The sequence below is a fragment of the Pocillopora verrucosa genome, chromosome 2, assembly GCF_036669915.1.
Source record: "Pocillopora verrucosa isolate sample1 chromosome 2, ASM3666991v2, whole genome shotgun sequence".
NCBI classification, from domain to species: Eukaryota; Metazoa; Cnidaria; class Anthozoa; order Scleractinia; family Pocilloporidae; genus Pocillopora; species Pocillopora verrucosa.
In genome coordinates this window covers 10341862-10365648 of record NC_089313.1, presented here as the reverse complement: position 1 = coordinate 10365648, position 23787 = coordinate 10341862, and the positions used below count along the sequence as shown (strand labels likewise).

The following is a 23787-nucleotide window of genomic DNA, read 5'->3' as shown; positions in this document are numbered from 1 at the left end:
TGTAGAGCCTGTTAACAGGTTTATATCGCACTTTGGCAGCCGAAAATGATAACCATAACCTCCACACCCGCTGGTGAGTGCCGTCACCTCGTATCATTTAAACGGTGCGAGAAAACGAATCAATGTTTAGTTTAAAAAATGTACGCGATTTGAAATTAAAACCAAAAATGAGAGAGCAACTGAACAGATAGATTGATACCCAGATTCCTTCCTCCCTAGGGTGGAAGAAGATAATAAGGGTTGTGATATGTCGCATTTCGTGGTGTTGCCCAGGGAAATTATATCATTACACAGCCACGTCAGATACACCCCAAGCGTGAGATTAAGGTCGAGAAGTTCACGATACCCGAGACTCCGCTTAATCTACTTCTCAGTCCTACTATCTCTGCTCTATTTAACAAATGGAGAACCTTGACTGTGCTCTATTCTGTTGTAAAGCACATAGGAAGCGGCTTGAGCACGAAAGAAGTGTAGGGAGAAACACGAGACGTAGTCAAAAGAAGTTTAGGGAGGAACGCTTCCCGCGTACTTTACAACAAAACAGAGCACATTCAAGGCTTCTCTATTTGTTTTAAAGTAAAGAATCCATTAATTAACCCCCCCCTCCCACGCGTTACTTTCAATTTTCAAAACAAACTTAATTTCCAAAACGAACAACAGAGTCGTCAGCATGCTCTATACTCTCATAAAGAACCGCTACAATAAGTCAGTCAGAATCCTTTTTAAATGGTTCAAATAATTTGATTGGTTGAACAAAAGTAACGCTGTCAAAAATGTCAAACCATTAAAGTTCACAATCTGTTTGGCAGGTCGAATTTAACACTTGCTGGAAGTTTTTTAGTCTCTAATGTAGAATCTGGAAGTGAAACGTTTAGTAAAATCCGGCCGAATTGAAGCTCATAAAAACACGCGAGTTTCTTCATAAGACGATTAGAAAACAAACTGCCCAAGGCGTGAGTTTGGTGAATTAAAGACAGCCAAATTCACAGGAACATGAAGATTGCTTGGGATGACAACGCCGAAAAATTCGGTAGCTGTGACTGAATGGCCTTCCACACAACGCATCGGAAAGGATATTAGAGCAAGTCCTTAGTTGTTCATTCGAAGGGTGGCCGTTGTAATGTCTGAGGCTTTCGCCCAATGTAAGGTAATCCGGATTCCGGAATCCAGGAAATTTTTGGTCGTGGAATCAGGAATACTGGGCATTGGAATCCAGAATCCCGCTAAAGAATGAATCCAGAATCCATTAAAATCGTATAGACGGCTTTCATGCGCATCCATGCATCCACGGTCATGCTAAGATGCAGACTACAGACCATGTAGACCGCGCTTTGTTCGCTGGAGAATTTCGATTGTTACAGCTCGCGAGAAACTGACAAATTCAGTAATGACCTATCACCCAATCGACTTCGATACTGACATAGCCAAAGTTCCCTACTCGGTAATTATCGATCAGTCTTCTACACAGATTCAAAAACCTTCCTAGTAAAGTTCGATTTTAGCTTGCAGCACTTTCTTTACTGTAAAGTTCTTTGGGCTGTCTTGTGAAGATCCAGGTAATCCTTACCTCTAAGTCAACATCACGGTCCACACAAATTACATCTTGCCGCGTGGGGCTAATCTGCATCAGCTCGAGAAACTTGACCCCGTGATTTTGTCTTGCTAGATAACGCGAGCTCGAAAGAACCTCGTAAAATTTCCTCATGTGGTGTCCAAAAATTGGAAACTGTCCCAACGTTACCGAAAGAGTAAGAAAATGATGTAAACACCTTAATCATATGTAAATCACATTTTTAAAAAAGCAAACAAAAAAGTTGCACAGTCTGCACGGTCTGCACAGTCTGCATGGTCTGCAGTCTGCGTTTTATCATGACCAATGCAACCACTGTAGAGTGCAGGTCACTCACGTGGTCGATGGGTGTGTAAATTTAGAGGGACTAAAGAGATTGTTTACATAATAACAGCATTCAAATCCCACAGGATATGCTTGGATTCCAACATGGCGACAGACCACACGTTTCCAATTACGATAAACTTTGAAGATATATCTGAATACTAATAAAGACGGGAGAGGTCTATTTCTAGGTCAAAATTTCGACATTTAAACATAAACCGCTTTCTTTAATATTTGGCTTTCGGAATAACAAAATTTAAGATTTCATAAGGCATCATATCTCAGTGCAAATAAAGTAAGATACAACCAGATTTTAGGGTCAAACAGGAAAGAATCATTGCTCTGGAGAATTCATGGCCGACGTAATGTGATTTGACTTGGCTAACCTTATAAAGAAAAAGGAATTGTAGAAAAGAGAAACTCTCATTCTTGGAAAATTACCGTGTAAATGCAGATCTTTTGCGATTTTGCAAAAGTTTAAGTACAGTTGAGTTGGTTGAAGACCGTTTTATGCGCAATCTCATAACGTCGAACATCATCGCCAATTACATATAGGAAAACAAGCTTTTCTTAGTCATAGTCTGCGATTTATTTGCGACATACATGCACGGGGTGTTATTAAAATTATATTTCAGTTTAAATTTTTCGTTACTACTATGGTTTTTGTTTAAAAGGAAAGTTAAAAAAGTAATTTGAGATGATAGGGAAATATTTTCGAGCTGTTTTGTTGATAGTTCTTCATAAAGTCATGAAATTTTGGATTACAAAAATTGGCCACCTTTTCCCAGTCAGAAAATATTATGCTGTGCTAAAACAACTTGTTAGTCCAACAGTTATTTAAAATTAAAAATGATAAGCAATGATTTGAACTATTAGTTCTTTTGATTCCGCTAAATCACTTGAAGAACCTGGAGCAACCTGAATGAAAGAAATATGGTACACCTCTTCAGAGTTGCTAAAAAGATATAGAATGAATGGACATTGGATCTAAGAGACAGACAGTCTCAATAGGTATTCTTAGAAGAAAAATTTATGCCTTGATTTGCTGTAATATATTTCTTGTAATTACCAAATGTTGTTATGGAAAAATGACTATACAAACATGCATTCACACAACATGTCCTTCAATAACGAAATCCGCCATTAAAGTCATTCCTAGAAGACGAAATGCAAAAATTAGGAGCAAACCAGAAATTAAAATCTGGAATCTTTTACGTTTTGGAATCCGGAATCTTCACAGGTAGAATCCGGAATCCAGCATATGGAATCCGGAATCCACAGCTTGGAATCCAGAATCTAATACTGTCCTGGATTACCTTACATGGGGCGAGAGGCTTGCTTCATTGCGATGACCAGAGATCGCTATAATGGCTAGCCGCGATGGATCTCAGCGTGATCGCAGTCGCTCTAAAACTCATTCTATGCAAGTGTTAGCTGTGTTGGATTTTTATTACTTTACGTAGGCTTGCAATCTAACTGAGCGTGAAAACCTTCAAAACTCGGATTGTCACTGTCCTTTTCGTTTTCTCTTTGAGAATTTTCGTCTCTGCTCACGTTATAATAACGTAAATTACGGCGATTGGCATGTTTACAAACCTTTCTTTGGTTCTGTTGTTGCTACTTCCCGGCTCGCTTGTTCCGAAATTTCACTTTCAACTAACGAGAAAAAGCTAGAGAGACATCCGGGAAATCAGGTCGGACATCGTACAATTTGGCAGATGGCGTGACAGCTTTACTTCTATGTTTTCAAAACAGTATAGTATAGTATACTCTGACAGAGCACGCTCCTTCAACCACTGACAGCGCACGCTGTAACCGAACTTTATTTTAAAAACTGATCAAGTCTTTCGATTATAAGACGAGACATCCACTTATGAGACAGGTAAAATGTTCTTATTCTGTATCGTAACGATCACTGGTGGCAAAAACGATGCCAAAGACAACTCCTAACTAGCCCTGTGTAAACAAAGAAGCGTTTTGTTCCAAAGAGCAACTTCAAATTCTCGATTTCTCCTGCTTTTTTAAACCCAATGAAGTTTCACCATACTAGACTTCAAGCCTTTATTCCAGAAACCCTTCTTCTCACGTTCACCCTGTTGAATCTGAAAGGAATAAAAAGTGGAAAGAAAAGATTATAGTTTTTATCATGGGATTTGAAGGGAGAGGTTGAATTTAACGTGACACCAACTGAAGAGCGAGGACCAAATACAGAAATCCCATATAAGGCGGATTAAGAGCGATAACTGGATTAAATACTTACTCAACCTGAGGTTAAGGGATTATTACAACGTTGTAAAGGAAGACAAAAGTATTCTGAGTAAAACAGGAACTAGATGAGTTCGCTGAAAGTATTAAAACTTCTAGTTATTGTTAATCATTTGGTGCAGGTCTTAAAGCTTGTGGTGCCTCGTAACCTATGTAGACGAACACAAGCCAAGCAAACGCGCACGTTTGTAACAAAAATTTAGTTTTCACGGAGAGGAAGATTTAGGAGAGAGTGAGAGAGAGCGAGATTTAACCCTAAATGGCGGTTCAGCAAACGATCTTCAGCTTTCAGCGCTCACTCCCCTTGAAAAAAGCCAGACATTTAAATTGCCAAGGGAGAGAATCGTGTCGTAATCGAAAACGTGAAATTACGGTGTTGCGAAAACTTCATGTCAAAGCTGCGAAAAACCTTCCTAGAGCGTCACGCGAAACTATATCCGTTCAAGCGCGAACGAGCTTAAACAACTGTCAGAATCTGTAGAGGATTTAAATTAAACAAACCATAAGAGGTGGAACGACAAAGAGTAAATAAGGAGGTTCATACTGCAATGGAAAGCTAAATAGCCCATAGTTAAGTTTCTTTCTCGTCGCACGAAATAGAGAACCGTTTTCTTTCATAGGATCCTGAATTTTGCGTTGACCAAAAAAGTATAACTTGTTTTCTAATAATGGGCACCTATGATTAGAAAGGTCACTATGAAGACTGCTGGGCACACCCCGGATATATCTGATACATCGCATGGAAAAGTTATGAAAGTCAAGCATCTTGTCACTTTGACGTCATCGACCACCGGAAGTAATTTTCTCGAAACAGGCTATTAAGAGTGACCTCGTGGAGCTCAACATCCATTTAACTCTAAACTCGAGAAATTCGTGAGTTGCTGAAAGGCGCCCTAGTTTGAGCCAAAAGGTAAGTTTTTATTTGCGGATCTCTTTTTGCGTGCCTTTAACTACAAGCAAAATCGCACAGGCGCAGTATCATTCTCGCCTCCTCGCTGCTCATTGTAAGAGTAATCAGTGAGGCATGGAAAGAGTGTTTTCAATTAGCACGGCTTTTCGTTTAATGCAAATTTACCGAAGTTACTGCGAGCGAAGGAAACCTTTGTTGATCACAAGACTCCTTAAGCTGCAAGATAATTCATTTCGCAAAGTGATTTTGAAAGACAGAGCAGTAGATAATCCGCTAAAGAAGGGAGTCCCAAGTCCAAGACATTCAAAACGTAGCTACCGACATATTACGGTATGTAAATACAAATCATTTTCATTCTGATGTGTTGATTTGTATATTCGAGAACCATTTTCTAGAAGCTCACTCTCTCAGCAAAATGTGCGTTTTCAACGTTTGAAAACATCAATAATTATGGACGAATCTGCACGACTCGTTAATTACTGTTTGGCTGAAGGAATGAGAAGAGTTCTGCATGTAAGACTTATAAATCGGAAAAGATTTGCGGGTAACTTTCGTTCCCTCTGAGTAGACACATCATTACACGTCGTGTGCTGCAACATATGTATAAATATTCACAATCCCACGAATGAGCTTTTCTGATCGTCTGTTTGATACTTAGAAGGTGTTTGGGTGATTTTAAAAAACTGGCCGAAAATAAACTAAACTTTGACCACTTCAGTGACGTTCACACGTTATGCATAAAACGCTTAATTTGGTTTGTTTGCTGTCCTCTTTTATCTGTCGGACCTCGTTGGAAAATTTTTTAATCTACCTTATCAGATCTGGTCTTACTTGCATCCAAGTTCCCGTGTCAAATGTGTATGTACTGGTCTCTCCGATTAGTTTGGTTTTTAATCCGATACACGTATCGTGTGATCACCATCACTTTAGCATTCAGATAAGCAAATAATTATCCACCGGTCGTCTTCCAAGTAGGGAGTGGTGACTGACATAAAATCAACACACTTTTGAGGGGATTTCGATCGCTATTTCTTAATCACAACATTATGCGATTAGGCAAAGGTTGGCAACTCGTGATACGTAAGGTGACTAAATAAAGTATTGCATATCAAGCTTATGTAAGTATTTAGCTTAAAGATAGAACAGTAATCGTAGACGCACCCAGATCTGCTGATTTCTCAAGAGGTAGTAAATTAAGGAACAAACATAGTGTACAACGAGACCTTATGAAGATAACACCACAGTAAAACGAACGATATTCCTCAGAGGTTGTCTGGTAAATAATTTTAGTATTCCCTTCCTGTATTCTACTGACGAGGTGATATCGATACTTTACTTCTCTCGATATTCCATCGAACCAGTTTGGCATTGCTTGACTGGACATTGGCTCCATTTCAATTTTGGTATTAAATGCAGATGAAGGAAGAGGAATCGAGGCTTACTCCCTGAACGTGTGTTTCGCACTGAAAATGAACCTTGAAACAGTCCACTGAAACGCTACACTCACTCGCTCACCAAGTCTCATTTGGACTTCCTGGGAGTGTCGCACAAAGTTTGCCTTGACAGGAAGTCCAACCCATTAAAATCTTTCAGTTTGATTCAGTCAAAAACAGAACTGAGACATGATCCAGCAACTTCCCTCCTCACAATTCAATACAAGTATCTCAAATTTGCTAACCCTGATATATTTTAGACTGCCTATACGAAATGTAAGCAGGCAGTTTGGCAGTTTGAACTTTTTAAAAAGCTCCTCTAGCTTATGATTTAGAGGGTAAGGTAAAAGTCTAGGTACAACTATCGGTGTTAATTGCTCAAAATGGTTAATTAAACCGTAAAGACGACAAGCTCTAATTGATAATTCATTATGGGTCCGAATTCTTCAAAGTTAGTTATTTTGGCAATGTTCGTTTTAAAGAGCTCAGAATTCACGTCACTAACCGTTTAATTCATTGGACTAGTGAAGTATACCCTGCACACGAGCTCACGTTTCTTTTTTTTTTTTTATGTTTTCCTTTCAGATTCCTCAGGATCAAACGTGAGATCGTACTGCGAGTGAATTTCCTGAAAGCTAAACGAAAATGTTGCTGGTCATTTCCATCTTTATATTTGAACTACTGGATGTAACTTTGTCGGCCCAGAAAGGGGAAAGTAAGTTTCAAAGTCAGATTTTAACAGTTTCGTGGCTGTGCAGGTTTGAAAAAATAGCCGATCTTAACGATCAACACTTAATCAAAGGGATCATCAGTCGTCATAAATTAAATCTTAATACTCCGGCCGTAAAACATATTCTCTGTGGGAAGTAGTCAGCTCTTCTCGTGGCTTTTACGCCAAAATCCCTCTCTGCCGTTACTCGGTATTTCCACTTTACCAACAATCGTGGCTAAGCTCGACTACGCGGGGCAGGTTTTTTGAGAAGATGAACTGCCGCGAGGTAAAAACCATCAACAGACTGTATCCCACTTTTTCAATGAAAAGTGAGTGTTAATCTCCTTTTAAAGTTTAACAGATCAAACGCACATGCATTGTTAAATACTTGTTGTTGAAGGGAAATAGTCTGTGTTTTTGTGACCCGCAGAACTCTTATTTACCTCGTTAGATTTCTATCCACTGTTCAATTCTACGTGACATCATCTTAATTGCGGATATCCTGGATCCCAGACCTCACTTCCCATCTTAGCCATAATAACTTCAATAACGACGATAATGATAATTTCAGCTTTATTTCCTCTCTTCCTCTCTCTCAGGGTTGACAAATGTTCTCTGTCAAACGCACGAGACCGTTATTCCCGTAGATTCAACTGATCATGGCTTTTACCCTTTCTATGTGAAGCTTCATCGCTGTGCTGGCTCAGTGGGCACAGTGTCTCCCAAAGTGCAACATTGTGTGGCACAAAGTTACGAGGAAATAAACGTCCAAGTGTATTCGCGTGCAGTAAACTTTCGCCGGACGACCGTCACCATGAAAAATCACACCAGCTGCGCTCCTGAATGTGTAGCCAGTCCGCTTGACTGCGATTTGGCAGTACAGGACTGGGACGATAATTTATGCGCATGCAAATGCAAGTATCCTGACGGACCACCTAGGGAACTCACTTGCAAAGAAGGATTTAGGTACGAACCGGACCTTAAGAATCGCAATGGAAGCTTAAAAAACGTTTTACTTTCCCTATAATGGTTTGTCCTTGCTGGAATATATTTACATGTTATCTTAGGAGATCGTTAGGGATATATTTAACTGCAGAGAGATGGACGGTAAAAATGTACGACCAAAAAATTAAATTACTCGTCAGCCACTTAACCATCCATATTTTTGGGTTATTAATTTTTTCGGTGTTTATTTTTTGAATTTCTTTCAGGTGGAACAAATATAAATGCGCATGCGAATGTGACCGAGCACCTGAGCACTGTCCCATCAGAATGGTAAGGCATTCTTCATAACCGCCGAATTTTAAGAATTTCACAATTAATGGAAGGAAAATACAAATTTAGAAAATAGTCAACCTTCGAATGAGGCACTCTCTGTAGTAAGTTGTCTCCCGATGCCACCTGAATTACAAGTCAAAACCAATTATTTGCAAGATTCAGATCTTAGAAGACTTTTTAATCGATTGGGAGTCTTTCCACTGCGTAAATATAAAACTTCTCAACGATTCTCTGCTCGACTGTGACAAAAAAATTTCTATGTTTTCCTGAAGAAAGTCTTAAATGAATGAAAATATATGTACAAAATGTACCATGTAGAAGAACAGTATTTGACAGCTTGATATTACATTCCTCTCACGGGTTTTATTCGTTTCACATTCTTTTTCATAACTGGTTCTTCATCTGAAGCGCATCATAATTCTTTTTGTTTTGTAAAGACTTGGAGCAAAGACATCTGCGGTTGCAAATGTGAGAGCAGTGCAGTAAATGACTGCATACAAATGGAATTGGGAATTGACGTTGATTGCCAGTGCGTGGATGTGAAGGCGTTCCGCAGACATAAAGCAGGTAAACACGTATCTCTAAAATGAGTTTATCTCTAATTTGATGCTAACACGATGCACTGACATTTGGTGAACCGCTGGAGTCCAAGACGAGGCTCTAGCCTAGGAAAAGTCCTTCTCCACCCAGAGGTATAAAATGGTATTTAAAGCTGCTGTAGTTTGTTTGCAATGGAATTCGCATTGACGAAAAAGCTTGGGGCAATTTGGGGGAAAAAACATGGAATTATAATTTGTAGTCTATAATCTCAAGCACGGACATATTCAGGACGCTATGTTATTAAATCATCTTTAAAGACCATTTCTTTTATCAGAAAGAAATGTGATACATTTTTTTTTTGATTATCGAACATTTTTTCATTTTAAATTTCACCTTTTCACATTTTTCTTCTGTGCATCTCCCAATGCACGTGAACACCCTTCACGCTTGCCTCGCGTTTGCCTCCGTTCGCCTGAAAAACACAAAAGTGATACCCCTGTTCAGCAGGTTAGGAGGCACATTTTGTCACGCGTTTAGCACAACATTTTGGTTAAGGCAGCCCCCAATTTAAGACTGTACTTATGAATTCATTCCCTGTCTGATTTCTTTTGGAAATATTTTACTTTAATTTGGCAGGCCGTTATTCCCCTGAAATGTTACCAGCTTTTAATTTTTTTTCTAAAAGTATTTGTTTTTTCCTGCAGTTTACTCTCGAAACCGGATGTTTATAACACTTCTGATAGGTCAAGCAGTCATCATCATACTCCTCATTTGTGCTCTGGTACACTGGGTACGAAAGAGAAACCGAAACAGCTCGGCCAACGCTCCGCTCGACGGATCAGACCCAGGAAAGACGAATGATGAAGTTGCTTCTCAATGTAAGTATCTTGAAGAATATGAGGAGTTTTTCTGGATACAAAATAGGGATCATATCCAAATCTTATCCGAGAATCAGGGATGGTCGCTGCTTAGGAGGTATCAAAGGGGGGGGGGGGAGAACTAGGAGGAACTGATGGACGCAAAGGATTTAAGTTATGCAAGAAATATCATCGATCTGCTTTCTTAAATACAAGCTATATTAATAATATTATCGTTATTTATAAAACCTTTCAGACCTAAAGGTGGCTGCTAATTCTGCCGAGTCCTTAGAAGGTGCGAAGGATTCAAGTGACGACGATAGCTGCACTGCTCCTTTGTCCCCCAAAGTACGAGTTACAAACATCTAAAACCATACCTCAGGGATACCAGTATCTCAGCGACGACATGCCACAGAAGAAACAAAAGAGAAACATCCACAGAAAGACAAGGTGAAGTGTAATGGGGACGATATGCCACAGAAGAAACAAAAGAGAAACATCCACATAAAGACAAGATGAAGTGTAATGACCCATTCGACCCTAATATAACAATAAAACTATAGGATGTGCTCAGTAGTTAATCTCGATGTCGAGATTAAAATCTTTTATGATAGATAGTGAGCTGATATGCTCTCCTCACCTTATTTGCGCAGGTACAGAGCTGAACTTATATGTAACTGACCAAATTTGAAAAAGCTGAACTATTTCGCTGAGATCGCTTAGAGGCGATTTTTTATATATAAAAGTCAATAACATGAAGGCAGATGTTTTTTCCCTCTCTATGAAATGAGGAGTGTACTCTTAAATAATATATTTCAACAACAAATACAATTTAATCCCCCCAAATTGGAGGCAGAGAGAGTAGTGTTAATAACACGTAATATTTGCTTGCCTTTGCTCATTTATTTGCTAGGATCTGTCCCTTTCTTGTACCCAATGTACTCAGTAAAACGTGGTAAGTTAAACCAATTTTTGATTAGTAGGATTCAAGTTGTCACTAGCCTCTATTTTCAATGTGCTAAATTAGACGTCGACAAACATCAGTTTAAGCAGCTTCTATGAAGAAGAAAATTTTAATCCGCATTTAACTCTTTATCCCCTAGCATCAGTATCCCTATTCTCCATACCATTCACTATACATTTATCAAGGTGCTGACAAAGAGAATTTGTTTAATAATCAAGAGCTGCTTTAGTTGGTGATCATTTCCTCTATTCTCATGACCTTAATGTTTGTTTCAAGGGTGATATTGGAAGGAGAAATTAGATGCTAATCACTCTGAGGGTAGAAAGGTCAACAAAGCAGTAAAACATGTGTAAGCTTTGGCGTGAATGGGGTTCATGACCCAAGGAATCACGTGCACAAGGCTTGCCAATCATGGTCAAGCTAGCTCCTTCAACGATCATTTTAAAATTGTTATAAAGATAACATTGTTAGTATTTTAGCATCGTATTTATTTAAAAAAAAAACTAGTCAGATCTTTTAGCTAGAAGAGGTAATTTGGAAAAATAATCATTGTCTATATGCGGAACATAAGAGTATAGCTAGGGACATCTAATAGGAATCACTGAAAGTAGCACAACGCAATGTCGCACCCACTTTCAGACAATTGTATCATGTTTTGGGTTATGACATGGTGCTATATTGATTCAAAAGTGCCTCTTAAAAATGATTTACCAACTACACGTGAACAAAAGGAAGCTGTAAATAATCCCTGACTCTCTGGAAATGAGAAATTCAATAAATATGGAAATTAAAGAATTTGAAGACTATTAGGTGAAGAATTTGTAACTGAAACATTTGTAGTCTCACGATAGAGCCTGCAGTTCCCCTTTCTAGTTACTAATCATTGCTTTACTGAACATAGAACCCACCCTACGAAAAACAGGGCTCAATTCAGAGAATGGAAAATCCTCCAAAGTAACGAACCCTCAAAACTTTGACCTTGAAAGAAATAACCTCTGGAATAACAAAAATCTGGTAATAACGGATACAACCATTTTTTTTTCCTCTCTGAATACTAGATAGTCGTGGTAATAACATGATGTTGATGAATGTATGAGAAACTAAAACCTCGAAAAGCTATTATAATTTTGATAAAATGACTTCATCATCATGAGCTAAAAAAAGAAACAGAAAAATGAAAAACCTTCATGTATGGTACGATTGGAATCCCGAAAGGCGACCCCCCAAAAGCAGGGCGCTATGGGAAAAAGTTGCTAGGATTAGTGACTGATCCGCAATCTTCGCGAATACTTAGTATTATTACCAAACGCACGGTAGCCTGACATCAGGCACCATTTTCTTTTTTTCTAAACTCCATTCTACTTCTGTGAATTCATTCCTGCTCATCGAGTTGTCGCGAAATCTCTACAGACTCTGCAGTCGCTGGTGAACTCGATCGAAGAGGACTGTAAGCAATCTTCTTTTTCAAGGTGTATTTGCGTTGATCACCACGATTTACGCTTCACAATGTAATAATCTTGACAATTCTGACTTAACTCTTCATTCGCCTAAACTAAGCTAGTATTTTTTTTTAAATCACGAATATGGTAAAATACCAAACAAACCTATCGTAATAGACCTATATTTAAAACACCTTTTCCTTTCTTATTTAGCGGACTAAACGCGTGCAATTACAACATCTCTCGCAAAGTAAATGAACTGCCTACTTTGTCTGCAAATTGTGAAATCTAACACGCGCTCTATTCCAATCACTGACAATTTCGTGACAATTAACGTGTACTAGTATATTTATCAATACTTAATTCGTAACTTAACTTGTATTCCTCGGCAAGAGTTATTTACAAGATCGTTTATGATCCGCTTTTAAGTGCAGTACCGGAAAGATCATACACACAAAGCTGATCAGCTACAACAACGACTAGGGTTTGGAAAAAAATAAAAAAGGATCGTTTGAGTTGGATTCACAAACAGAAATCACTACAGTGTGGTATTTAGTATCACGGCAAAGCGTTCTCTCTTCTTTCCGCTTGAAGCGATATCATCAACTTCCGGTGGAATAGAACCGCTATCTCTCTTAAAATCGAATCCCTAAGCCTTCTTATGCGACGAAAAAACGTGTTAGTATCAAGTGATTTTCTTAGAAAATGGGTGTGAGAGTGGGTGTTAGAAAGGAATGTCTATCAATTATTTCAAAAGAATGTACGATCGTAAAACTCTTTGGAATATTTTGTAGACTTTCGATCCTGTCTATCTTTTATTTCCTTATTTCCTGTACTGTCAAGATTGAAAAGAGAAATCTGATTAATTGATGTAAAATGTCGTCATGTTATGGAAATAATTCCGACGGGTAATCGAAGAGAATTTTTCTCACGCTCCTCTAAGTAACAGGGGAAAGCCCCGTCTCAGCCTTTGAGTCCATACAAAAGACTTTCATTTTCTGGCAGTATTTATTTGATCAGTCTCGATTGTCAACCTGTCATCTTGTATTGTTCCGCCTTCGTCTTGTGACCTATTTACATATCACTGAAACTTAATAACCTAGTAATTACGACGCGACTTCATTTCAATGAACCAAGACCTACAAATCGAACGTGAGTCAGGTCCTGGCTTTAAAGGATAGGGGGTAGAGAATTCGCCGATCTCGCAGAGAATAACAACACATCAGGACAAGGATTCAAGAGCTATGATGCAGTTTTCAATTTGGACAATTGTTCTTCTTTTATCCCAAGCCGCATTTCAATGTACCGGTGAGTAAATTGCCAAGTGTCGATTCTCACACATAGCTTGACTGTTTCATTCTCAAAATCCCAATACTTAATGATTAAGTCTGCACCTGTGGTGATGTAATGAAGCTATTTGTGATAGATGCACTGTTTTCGTTCATTCATTTATTCATTCCTCGTCACCAACGCCAGATTCATAAAACTACTATCGACCGCTAAATTCCGGTTTGATTCCTGGTTACAGAATATGTAACAAACAATGAAATACTACTGTATTGGGAATATGTAGATAAAAACGACAAAGAAAAAGCAGTCAAAGTGTTAGGAAGTTATTTTAAAAGCTATCGGCTATCGGGGAAAACCCTAAGTCACCGAGTTTACGTCCTGTCTGAATTTTTCTCAGCAACCAAAAGAAGTTTTCTGTAAAAAAAGTCACCAATTCTATCATACAATATATTTTCTTTATCTAGAGGCTCTAGAAAAATAAGTAAGGTCAAACATCCACGCATCAAGCTCAAAACTTTCTTCGATCAAGACAAACTCAAAGTGGGGCGTTTACTTTCGCTTTCTGATTTCATTCATCGAAAGATCCCTCAACCGGTAATAACCCTTCATGGACGAGTCCCTTGAGAAATTTCGATCAAGACATGTGATCAGGTTCTGCTGGGCTGATCGTGTTATTTAGTGGAGATACGGGGCGGGGGAGGAAGATCAAGACATTTTGCATTACCGTTCGATTGTGTTCATTTTCAGCGGCTGTCAAACCTGTTGCTGTTGAGTGCAATCCACCAGTCCTCTCGACTGTGGCAGTGGACGAACCGCACCACAGATATTATCCATATTTCATACGACTCCACCGGTGCGAGGGCTCGTACGGGTACGAAAGCCCCAACATCAAGAAATGTGTGGTCACAGAGAGTAGGGAGGTTACATTTTCGGTCTATGATACTACCAATAGACTATCGACACAAATAAGACTACAGAATCACACGAAATGTGGCCCTGAGTGCAAGGCAAGTCCTCTCGATTGTGATTTAAAAGTGCAGGAATGGAACGACGAAAGCTGCCAATGCAAATGTTTATATCCACGTTCGCCTCCGCCTGACGATGTCGTGAAACCAAAAAAGGGCTTTGGGTGAGTGATTTTACCACAAAAAAGTCAGTGGAGAGAGAGAAGCATCTGTTAATTTCAGATTTTATTGTGCTTCTCAGACCCCTAGCCCAACAAGCTCTGCCTCTGCAATCATTTGTTTGCATTTCAGTTAGGACACACTTAGAAGCCTATCGGTAGATTAAATGAAAATTTTATTTCTGTGACATTTTTCCATTCTTCTAGGTGGAATAACCATCTCTGTCGATATGAATGCAACACACATGAACGTTGTCCGCTTGAAAAGGTAATAAGGTGGTGAATTGACTAGTATTTCCATTATTTCACAATGTTAAATGGGTCATGCAACACTTACACGAGTTGTTGGTAAAGCAAAATCTTGGTCACTCTACCCACAAGGATTGTTACACAGGAGGAATTAGTTTAAAGTTTAAATACTTTTTTGGGAGTACACATTAAACCAATTATTAAATGAATAAATGAAGAATGGTCAGTTGCAAACTGGAAGCCAAAATCCTTTTAAAACAGCCCACACCTATAATCAATTATTACGGGTTAACAACTGAGATGAACATGAAATGGAAAGGGAAATAAATAGGGGAGTACTTGACTAAAATTTACTTGTGTAGTTCATACTTGAATGGGTTATTACTAACTGACTGATTGATTGAAGTAACCTAAAAATATATTATTTTTGTTGCGCTTCACACAGAAGTGGAATAAGAAGAAATGTTCCTGTGTTTGCACATCATTTTATGAACATCATTGTAAGGCTGAAAACAAGTTGATGGATCCTAAAACATGTGCATGTAAAGATCCAATGAAATCAACAGCACCACGACCTGGTAAGTGAAAATAGGGCCAGCTTATAGTTGGAATGGAGAAATAATGTCTTCTTGAAGGGACTAGGGGTTGGTTTGGATGGTATCTTCTATACATACCTATGAAAATATTTCCCTCTGGAAAATCTTTACTTTCAATGGGCCTCACATAACCATAAAAGATTGGGGCAATTTCAGAAAATAGTGTCTGAAATATGAGGAGTTGAGGTCATGGCCCCCTTCCACCCCTTCTTACCACCCTTAACAACTCTGCTCATCCATCCTAGGGCTTAACATTGTCAATGGTTTTATAGATCTATGAAAGAAACCAAAGTTGTGGGAATTCTTGCTTATTCATGATTTGTAATGGAAGTTTTTTATTTCTTACAGGGTTCATGACCTATGTAGAATCCAAAGTCCTTGCTGTTTTTCTTGCTCTTGCAATAGTAGTGATTATATGTTTAATTACCTACCTTTGGTACCGCTCAGCTTATTCTACATTTGGATCCTCTGGAAAACTGAATGAGTCAACCAGTAGTGCTGGTATGGTTAATTATTAACTCTTCAATCCCTTAGAGTGACTGGCATCTAATTTCTCCTCAAAGTATCACCATTAAAATCAAACATGAAGGTCATGAGGAAAAAGGAAATGATCACCAATTTTGAAGCTTTTTATGATCAAACAAATTTTCCTTGTCAGTACCAGAGGAAATAGAACAGTATGGAGAATATAGATATCAATGTTAGGAGGGTATAGGGTTATGGAATGGAGCTGACACCTCAAATTTGAGGTTGCTCTATTATTACTAAATCTCTTCATTTTTCTATCTAATTTCTTGTTGTTTCCTTGTGCTTTCACTTCACTGACATCATTAATCAATATGTACCATGATCACTGTTTTTAAGCCTACACACAATGATAATATAATCATATCGTGATTCCATTTCCTCTCATTAACTTACTGACTGATTATCATTCTTTTTATTCACTTGCAGAATCTGTTGGTCAGAGCTGTGAAAATGCTGGTGTTAGGGTTGAAACACCAGTCTAACAAACCTCTTCAAGTATAAAAAAACTTAAGATGGCTTTTCTTCTTCAATCAACATTTTTTAGAACCAACATACCTAAGTTTTAACCCTAATTTTATACCAAATTGTACTACTGATACTTTGAGTATTAGCTGGTCGTAATTGAAACTTAGAACATCATTCTCATATTTTTTTATTAAGGTTAAGTTCTGAAAATTGCCAGGCATGGAGAAACTAACATAATTTTTCTCAAGGATGCCCCTTTGTGGTCCCATGCACCTAGTGAGTACCACTGGTATACAGGCAGTAAAGCTGGGAATATAAAGGACAACTGCCAACACTCAACCCACCAAATTGTTTAGATTAATAACTGAGTTGTAGGATCCCTACCCTTTCTCTGCCTCAACTTTTGAAACTTTTGAAATTAGGAGCATCCTTGTGGAGACCATTACAGAAAGTATCCCCTCAGCATACTCTAGATAATTTAGTTGTTCCTAGTATATGTCATCAAATAATTGTCAGTGGGATAAGTAATGGGTGATATCAATAAGGACATTTTTACATTAGTAAGTAATTGATTGGTATACTTGACTGCCAGTTCTCCTCTTTTCTGTGAAAAGAAATCTGTAGTGTTTCGTAAAGCACGTTAATAAAGTAACCCAACTTTTGGGATGTCAGGATGATAAAAGTATCATTATCCAATTTAGTTTTCTCAGTAATAAAACTCAGTTCTTCTCTAATTGCCTTGTTATTTCATTAATGCTAGAAGCACCTGTTTTTTTGTACTTTTGAGGTCAGTATGTAGTTAATGGGCTAACCAGAACTTCGTGCCGAAGGAAGCAACCTTTCTTGCCGGCTTAGATTCGGTTGCATCCCCTAAAATACTATCAAATGAACAAAAGAGACCAGGGCCGGTTGTCAAAACGGATTTGAAAGATAAGGAAAAGCTGACTCATAATACAACAATCTGTCATCTTATTGCATCAAGAGATAATTACAGTTCACAATCGAATCTCGAAAAAGGTTACAGAGGAAATCAATGAAAACTTAATTATGCAAAATATATGTAGCCCACGTTGCACAATGAGTATCGACGCTTAGGAAAAGATCTACCGAATGAGAGTAAACATACGCCCCCAATCTATCACCCCGAGGCCTTCTTGTATACAACAACCCCCCAAACTGGAACTTCATGTAACCAGGCGTGATATTGAATCCCTAAGTTTAAGGTTCAAACTAATTTTGTAATATTTGTTTCTAATTATGACAACGATTCGCGAGATCCCATGTGGGGTCAGAATAAACTCAATATCGCGAGAGTGCGAGTTTCTATTTCTTTCATTGTCCGGAAAAACCTTACGAGTTTTATCTCATGGCCATCGGATTCAATATTACCTCATAAAGTGCACCCTTTGTGTGTTTTTGCGACAATCTTAGGACACAAGGTTGTAATTGTGAATCACAACCATTCCCTATAATTTAGACGACTCATATTTAACACACCTAAAGGCGATGACATGAACATGTAATTCTGCAAATTTTAATTCTTGCAATTCTTTTCAATTCTTCGTAATTCTTGACAAATTTTTTGTTCCACTGAACAGAACATTTTTAAAAGTTTTGATCGAAAGCCCACTTATAAGAAATTGTCAATCATTCGACAGCTGAACTAATTTTATCTCACCTTTGCTCCCATGACGTCAGAATGACGCAAATTGAAAACGCCTCGCAGAAAAAGGGCGGAAGAAGACTAAAAAGCGACAAGAATGTTTGCCGAAAACACTTTTCATTAGAAGGGGTAGGTCCTCTTTGCAAAGAAAGCCACAGAGGATACATTACAAATCATAATTTCAAACCAAAGCAGGATTATTTTCCATTTGTGGAAAGACTGAACTCAACATCAAATACAAGATTTAAATCTATCATGAAACTAAAAAACTGTTACCTAGTGGCGGATAAGTGCTAGCGATCTTGATCTTATTTTGATCATAGAAGGATAGGAAACTACTTCTTAGTTGTATCGTTGTTATTTTATTTTATTTATTTATTGTTTGGGTTTGTTTGTGTTGTTATCGAAATGAAATATCCTTCCTTTGTTCCCACGATCCAAATTTGGCATGCTTTCGGTTGCCATAAGCGTTTTTCCTTGTACTAAAGGTCAGTTCATAGATTTCATATTGGCATTATGTTACAAATAAAGCTATCACTTCAAGATCTCGCATGAAAGTCTAGGTGTGACGCACGAGGATAATTTTTAGCTTTTGATCTGTTTTTGTCTGATACTTTCTATTTAAGCTACTCATAGAATGTAAGTGTACCTCTTGCATTTCCCCGCGATTCAAGAATATCCTTTTCTGGATGAGTCATTCGTAGATGTTACCACAATGTGTATGTTGCGTAGTTCCGCCGAGGAAATTTCTAAAATCGTTGAAGTGGCTAGGACAAGAAAAGTTGGAAAAATACACCGCAAACAAATTCTCATTGCGTCTCACGAAAAGCTTGCGCTCTATGAATTTTCTCCCTAAAGCGTTGCTTTGTCGGTTTGTCGTAATTCTTACGGTGATGTTGGAGTGATGATCATTCTAGAGCTCTATACAAACTGAGGTCAGGAAAGTTCGAGAAATACGTACGTGGAAGTACGCATTAAGTCTAGGAATGCGGCGGCGTTGTCTTTAAATGGATGACACGGGATATCCTACTCCCAAAACCCAACCCGGTTTCATTTACTTTCTTCGATTTAAAAGGCCGCAAATTAATCGACGGGAACAGTTTGGTACTTGAGACACTGTCAGGGTAATTCTGTGGCCCATACACCGCAAAAATCTACCTGTAGAAACCCAAATTTATGGTGAGTAATGTGTTGTAGTTAAGATTTATTATCTTAATTACAGAAGAATTTGTAGTTCGTGTAACCCAAATAGACCTGGGGGGCTCTGTTTTTCGTTCGTAAAGATTGTACAAAATGTCCATTGCAATTTGAACGCATATGATTCTCTTACCTTACTTCTGACACCTCTTTGCAGAGATTGCATTAATCAGACAAGGAAACAACGACAAAACATGCAAGAATCAATCGGTATAATCCTTCTCCTTCCACTACTGGGACATGCAGGTACTTATGTGAAAATCTTGTTCTCGACTCTTTAGTCCACTAGCTCCGCCATCTACAATGAGGGCAGCTTTCCAATGATTTCCACTGTTTCAAGAAAGTAGCCACTTCCTAAACCAAATTTAATATAACTTTATGAACACGACTGACCTTTTCACCACACAATTTAAGTAGACTCAAGAGAATATAAAATGATATACTCTTGGTAGACTTCTATAATATAGAATTTTTCCAATTAAGATTACTAAATAATCAAAGGATCTAAGAGCCTAAGGGTGAAGAAGGAAAGATTTGTTATAAGGTGAAGACAAGAGATTGTAATATTTAGGTGAAGAATGGTGCCCTAAAGGTGAAAATCGCGTCTATTAAAAGTAAGGGTTGACATGAGGTAGAGAAGACATCGGCAGAATTTGACTGTTTGAGGATGGAACAATAAAAGAAAGTTAATGTTAGTTGCCAAGGCAATAATTAACTATTATGTATCAAGGTATTGAAATTAGCTTTTTGTTTACTCCTAGTTCGCTTAGGCAACGAACTCTGCAGACCACGACCGACTTTAGTGCCTATAGACGATCCAGAATTCAAATTTTTCCCCTACTTTGTGAAGCTTCATCAATGCGGCGGATCATGTGACCATATTCAGCCTTCGGTAAAATCATGCATTCCACTTGAGTACGATGAAGTGTCTGTCACTGTGCAAGTGGTGGGTACCGATGAAATGCGGACTACACAAGTGAAAAATCACACGCGTTGTGGATGTGAATGCGTCCACGGCCCGAAAGATTGTGACTTGGAATTAGAGGAATGGAAACCAGACCTATGTCAGTGCCAGTGCAGAAACAGAGACAGACCATCGGTTCCGTGTGGGGCAGGAATGACTTGGAGTAGAGCTCAGTGTCGATGTGTGTGCAATAAGCAGCCTCAATCCTGTGGTCCGAATAAGGTAATATCATAGCGAATTTCTGTTGAGTTGGAAGAAATTCGGAAATTTGATACTTGTGAAATATTCATTGCTCTAAATAATGAAGCTGAAATATTTGACACATATTTTACAGAGACGAATAGGTAAGACAGTACGTAAAGCCGCGAAGTAAAAACTTAGTTTGTACGGGTGTACAAATTCATGATGAGCTTAAAATTCCATTTAATTTTCCTTTTTCAGGTATGGAATAAAGAAGCTTGTGGATGTGTTTGCAAAGACAGAAGGTACAAAAACTGTGCCAGGAAACAAAAGCGAGTGGATGAAGAGACTTGTAAGTGCACTACTAAAGTGATGCCTCCAGCAGTAGGAAAACTGTCATCTCCCAAACCTCACTCAAAAGGTAAGTAAATTTGTTAAAGTAGTGCCTTCTTTAAGAGAGAGTGCATAAAAATCTGACAAAAAAGGTTCAGAAAACTTACTCGAATGTTTCTGGCAAAATTCTTCATTCATCTCAAACCCTTGCAAGTAATACCCCTCTTCCCCTCATCCCTCAAACCCGCACCCCCTACCCCTACCCCTACCCCTACCCCCTTGCCCCTCCCCCGCATATTCCTGATTTAAAAAGGTTGAATTTAAAGGACTAATCCTTGTAAGTAATTAAGGTTGAATAACTTTGTTATATAACAATTTGTCATTTCAGATGGACTTCGCCAAGAGTTTTACGTGATATTATTCATAGGAGAGTTTGTCTTGTTGTATATGGTTTTTGAAGCGGTCCTTTATCGTAAGAAAGCTGGTTTAATATATCGCATCACACGGAGCTGCTCAACAAAAGGTAAATTTTATCGACTCTCTTTAATTTTTTCTGCGTTTTTAGAACGGTGGATAAAAATGTAAAGATATACAAACTGTACGGAATTCAAAGACCAAAGTTAGAATCTCCGACCATTACTGAAAATGGAAACTATATGATGCTTTAATACCGAAGGTTTGGAATTGAGAATGAATGAGTTAATTATACAAATTACACAAACCCTTTTCGAGTAGATTTTTTTTTAACTTTGTTTGCTGTATGACTCGTTGTAATACCCTGTAAGCCACACCTTTTTCGGCTATATATTCCTACTCCAACCAAATAAAGCCGGTGCAAATTAATCCGATTTCGAACTGGACATAATCTCCTTTATCACCAAATGTGAGTTTTCTTCTGGTCTACCCGTGCGGCCCGTTAATAACCGTGTCGGTCGTTCTTTCCATTAGGCGGTCATTTGGACATCAAGGAGTCAAGAGAAGACATTCTCAGCGTATCAAGCAGTGAGACGGAAACAAATCTACCCACAGAAACAGGACACCACAATGTAGAGGCCTCTATCACAGAAAGCCAAGCTGTCGTGTAAATTGGATGCCGGGAAATCTTTAAACATCTTGCGACGAAGTCCATCTCTTTGCTTAAGATAAGCAAGGATAAGCATGGAATGATATTTTAAGCCAGAGATCAATTTTATCAAACATTTCAATCAGTCGGTAGTATTTTCGATGGCTCCGAGATAAATGTCTAAATATACGTATTGCTTACATGTGAGATGAAGTGTAGAAAATATATCCCTCGAGATGTTTGACCTCCTTTATAGCTGTATTAAATATTTTCCTATCTATATACCTATTAATAATTTATTTATTTATTTATTTTTTCATGTATTTGTATCAGCAAGTAATAATATATGGAAAAGAAGACAAGAAGCTACAGACTACTGAACTTTGATTATTAATAGTAAATAATATTTATTTCAGTTGAGAAGATTTTAAGAAGTAAAGAAAAGTATTTTATTTCATTCATCTATCTTTAGTTATTTATTCTTAGTATCCTCCACTGATTAAAAGATATTTCTAGAGAATTTCTTTCAAAGTCAATACATCTGCACCATTGACTATCCCTAAGGCATTCAGTTGACCGGATACGCATAGCAGCTTTTTAAGCCTGGAAGGAATCTTTCACTTTTAATATCATCCCTTTTCGGCTGCTTTCAATTGCAGTTATCGTTTGAAAAACTTGTTTAACTGTCCTTGTTTAAGAAAAAAGAAAAAGAAACTGATGTAAGTCACCAGTTACACTGAATATCTGATCTCTAAGGGGGTGAGGGCGGGGTTAGTATTTCGTGTTCATCACGGTACAGTAAAATAGAAGAGAAGAACAGAAAAGTGTTCTTCACTGAATTTTACCGAGAAAAACATTTATGACTGGATTCTTAGAGGTTTAGGGCTAAAGCGGGCGTTGTAGTTCATTCAACATTATTACAAATAAAAGGCTGGCTTTAACGGAGATCGGATGGAGACTGGATAAGAACCGGGAAGGAAATCAGGCGCTATCCCATTTATTTTCCCTTTTAACATATCTATTTGGTATCATAATGGTACATTATAAATTTTATAGCCAGTTGAGAACAGCGATTACAAGTGAATAAATCTTTTTCCACTGTTTTTCCAATTATGAAAATTTCCCGTGGCCACAAGTAATAAAGATAACGGTTATAAAAATGCGAAAATGCCATCATTGCTATTTACCTCCCAGCAAGAGAATCTCCCATCTCAGGAGACGTTGCCATGTGTACCATCCCTGATTACCTTCAACTGATAAGCGTACTTGCTTCATGAGGCGGATCGATATGACCTTGTGATCAGTGGTTAGAAACCGGAAACAACCAAAACATGTCGATAAGAGGGATCACGAAAGATTAAAATGATCACACACGTATTTGCTAGTATATATTAAAGGATTATCTCCTTTGCTTTTCTTAAATCTAAAAATAAATTTCAGGTGATGGAACAATTCTCTTTTCTTTTTTTTTTTTAGAGAGAGACTTTCCCTTCGTGAAAAATCAGGAATTTCACATTTAAAAAGGCTACACGGGCTACACACACGTCCAACTGCTTTTGAAATTTCAAGAAATCTTTCCTCGTGAATGTTTTGTAGGGCGGCCGTATTTCAAGGGAATCCTGTCAACAAGGAAGTCAAAAATAAATTAGCGATAACAGCTTAACACAAGAAGCCTATTATAAGCTAATTGAAAACAGGAAAATAAACCTAAGCGTGAAAACCATGCGGGGGTTCTGTTTTAGGGACTCGCGTGTTTTTTTCCGGCCGCCCGACAATGATCTAGAACAATGAAAGAGAACAAAAAGAAAAAGAGAATAAACAAGCGAAAAGAAAAATTGATTCCT

The 23787-nt window shown here is 38.1% G+C and overlaps 3 protein-coding genes across 4 annotated transcripts; all 3 read left to right on the top strand.

Annotated features, from left to right (window-relative positions):
- The first annotated feature begins 4982 nt into the window (after window positions 1–4982).
- LOC131771228 (uncharacterized) lies at window positions 4983–11378 on the top strand. Of its 2 annotated transcripts, none has more exons than XM_059087000.2 (7): window positions 4983–5069; window positions 7088–7217; window positions 7814–8180; window positions 8426–8489; window positions 8930–9059; window positions 9737–9910; window positions 10146–11378. In XM_059087000.2, the coding sequence occupies exons 2-7, from the start codon at window positions 7148–7150 to the stop codon at window positions 10256–10258; spliced, it is 918 nt and encodes a 305-aa protein (XP_058942983.2). In that variant the 5' UTR covers window positions 4983–5069; window positions 7088–7147; the 3' UTR covers window positions 10259–11378. The 2 variants fall into 2 exon arrangements, with proteins under 2 accessions (XP_058942983.2, XP_058942982.2); XM_059086999.2 differs by lacking the exon at window positions 4983–5069 and adding an exon at window positions 5241–5399.
- A 1904-nt stretch (window positions 11379–13282) lies between these two features.
- On the top strand, window positions 13283–17461 carry LOC131771231 (uncharacterized). Its single transcript, XM_059087002.2, has 6 exons — window positions 13283–13600; window positions 14330–14711; window positions 14913–14973; window positions 15400–15532; window positions 15899–16051; window positions 16505–17461. The coding sequence occupies exons 1-6, from the start codon at window positions 13537–13539 to the stop codon at window positions 16558–16560; spliced, it is 849 nt and encodes a 282-aa protein (XP_058942985.2). The 5' UTR covers window positions 13283–13536; the 3' UTR covers window positions 16561–17461.
- A 1262-nt stretch (window positions 17462–18723) lies between these two features.
- Window positions 18724–22302, top strand: LOC131771230 (vascular endothelial growth factor C-like). The gene is made up of 6 exons (XM_059087001.2): window positions 18724–19385; window positions 19561–19649; window positions 20165–20589; window positions 20809–20968; window positions 21269–21403; window positions 21829–22302. The coding sequence occupies exons 2-6, from the start codon at window positions 19598–19600 to the stop codon at window positions 21963–21965; spliced, it is 909 nt and encodes a 302-aa protein (XP_058942984.2). The 5' UTR covers window positions 18724–19385; window positions 19561–19597; the 3' UTR covers window positions 21966–22302.
- Window positions 22303–23787: the final 1485 nt, after the last annotated feature.